At 40.2% G+C, this 2,661-nt stretch overlaps 1 protein-coding gene across 1 annotated transcript; it reads right to left on the bottom strand.

The window, feature by feature from the left end:
• Nucleotides 1-692: 692 nt before the first annotated feature.
• LOC100661364 (keratin-associated protein 3-3-like) lies at nt 693-1,588 on the bottom strand. Its single transcript, XM_023553409.2, has one exon. The coding sequence runs from the start codon at nt 1,111-1,113 to the stop codon at nt 817-819; it is 297 nt and encodes a 98-aa protein (XP_023409177.1). The 5' UTR covers nt 1,114-1,588; the 3' UTR covers nt 693-816.
• Between the last annotated feature and the right edge of the window lie 1,073 nt (nt 1,589-2,661).

Genomic DNA, 2,661 nt, shown 5'->3' with positions numbered 1-2,661 from the left:
CCTAGTTATTATATATATATATATATATATATATATACATCATATATACACACAGGTATTTAATAAATATTTGATGAATGAATAGTGACATTATTATATTATCAAAATTTTACAAAAATAGACAAGATCACCTGGATTAGTTGATGTAGTTTGTCATATTTAGTCTTTGAGTCATAGTAAGTATTTTCCAATCTACCTTAAACCATTTTTGGGGAAGACAATGAATTAGGGAAAAGTCTACTTCCAAGTGTGCCAAAGCATTGAACCATCTTCTATGCAACGTCATTTAATTTTCTTAAAACAGCAGGAGCAATGATAGCAAGAAATATTTGTCTCTACTGCCACCATTTTTTATTTTGCAGATGTTTTTAATTTTTCTTAAAATGCCGACATTTGGAATTAAGGAACATTTAATGACTGGACAGAAATAAAAGTAATTGTAGACATTTGTGCTATGCCAGAAATGTGAAATTTATTAGGATGATCATGAACAGCCTCCTAAGTTTCTGGAAAGATACCCAAGGTTGGAAACAGAATTCCCAAAGCACCCAAAGAAAGATATACATTAATATGAAGTAACTGAACAACTCTGGGAAGCCTACAGCATTCCACCTGTTAAAGCTGCATTTGGTTACTGATGTCAGCTACATGGCCATTGAAAGTCTCTTGGTCTCCTTTTTTGGGGGTTGTTAGTGATAGTGTACCCCTTGTCCAACTTATGAAGCAAAGTAGACTAGTAACAGCTACTGAGACAGGTGAACACTAAACCTCTTGGTTGACTCTTTCACTATCAGGTGCTGGCAAAGAAGTCTTTGTTCAGCAGCTTCTTGGGAGGCAGGGCTTACCGCAGGGCTGGATGAAGGTGGTGAGGTTGAGGGTCTCCAGGCCTGGGGTTGGCTGGCTGGAGTTGAGCAGGAAGCAGGTGGGCACGCAGGGCTGAGGGATGTGGCAGGGTGGGGGGGAGTTGTCACAGCAGGTTGGCTCCAGTAACCAGGTGGTATGTGGGCAGGTGCTGGGCAGGCAGACTCCGCATCGGCAGCATTTGTCAGAGGAGCAGATGGTGGTGGCAGGGCCAGTGGGGACGCTGCAACAGCGGGAAGCAAAGCAAGACATGGTGTTGGGAATCTGGTTTGCTTTTGATTTCTTGGAAAGAAAGATGAAGTGTCTGCAGTACAAATGTCTCCTCTCACTTTGGGGCTCTTATATACCCTCTCTAATGGGCGTTGGTCCAACCAGAAGGCTTCTTTCCTGGTTCTTGTTTATGTTAGTGTTCCCATTATCCTTTGATTGGTTTGCCATTTGGATGCCTGTGGAGAGTCTCTGTTTTCGTAATTAACTTTTATTGGAGTTCATGGCTAAATCTGAACTGATTACTCTTGCTATTTGTCACTAGAGCACAGCTTTATGAGGTAGCCCCAATGGCTTCTGCTATTATCATTCCAACACCAGCCCTGTTGGGAAATACTGAATGACAGTAGACCTGTAGCATGTAGGCCTTTTACTCACTGTGGCTCATTTTTTATTCTGTTTACCTTTCTTTGTCTGTATCAATTGGTCTGATGAAGTATTTTTTTAAAAAAGCTCTGAGATTCATTTTAGTAACCTTTTTTTTTTTGTTTTAGCTTGGAGTTTCTGAAGATCAAAATCACACTAATGTGGAGAAGTATGCTATTGAAGAGTATGGGCAAACTTTAAAAAAAAGAAAACTTATTCCCTTTTCTGACTAAAATTTCACATATTCATTTTGAAAATTTGGAAAATTCAGAAAAGTATAAAGAAAACAATATAACCATAATCTTAAGATTGAGAGAAATTCTGTACGTGTGGATGAATAGATAGATAGACGGACATATAGGTGTTGTTGGTGTTAGGTGCGTCGAGTTGGTTCCAACCCACAGCGACCCCACGTATCACAGAATGAAACAGTGCCTGGTCCTGTGTCATCCTCACAGTCATCGCTATGTTTGAGCCCATTGTTGCAGCCGTTGTGTCAGTCCATCTTGTTGAGAGTCTTCCCCTTTTTCGCTGACCCTCTGCTTTACCAAGCATGATGTCCTTCTCCACAGACTGGTCCTCCTGATATCATGTCCAATGTACGTGAGACGAAATCTCGCCATCCTTGCTTCTAAGGAGCACTCTTGTTGGACTTCTTCCAGGACAGATTTGTTCATTCTTCTGGCAGTCCGTGGTAAGTCCGTGGTATATTCAATATTATTTGCCAACACCATAATTCAAATGCATCAATTCTTCTTTGTTCTTCCTTATTCGTTGTTCAGATTTCATATGCACATGAGAGAATTAAAAACACCGTGGCTTGGGTCAGGCACACCTTAGTCCTCAAAGTGACTTTTTTGCCTTTTAATACTTTAAAGAGGTCCTTTTCAAGAGATTTGACCAGCGCAGCACGTTGTTTCATTTCTTGGCTGCTGCCTACATGGGCTTTGATTGTGGATCCAAGTAAAACAAAACCCTTCACAACTTCAATATTTTCTCCATTTATCATGATTTTACTTATTGGTCCAGTTGTGAGGATTTTTATTTTCTTTATGTTGAGGTGTAATCCGTACTGAAAGCTGTAGTCTTTGATCTTCATCGGTAAGTGCTTCAAGCCTTTCCACATTCGGTTGGATCACCTTCCTTTGGAATAGGTATAAATATGGA

This window comes from Loxodonta africana, chromosome 18 (assembly GCF_030014295.1).
Source record: "Loxodonta africana isolate mLoxAfr1 chromosome 18, mLoxAfr1.hap2, whole genome shotgun sequence".
Classification (NCBI taxonomy): Eukaryota; Metazoa; Chordata; class Mammalia; order Proboscidea; family Elephantidae; genus Loxodonta; species Loxodonta africana.
Note: the sequence above shows the minus strand (reverse complement) of the source record. Positions and strands in the feature narration are given on the sequence as shown.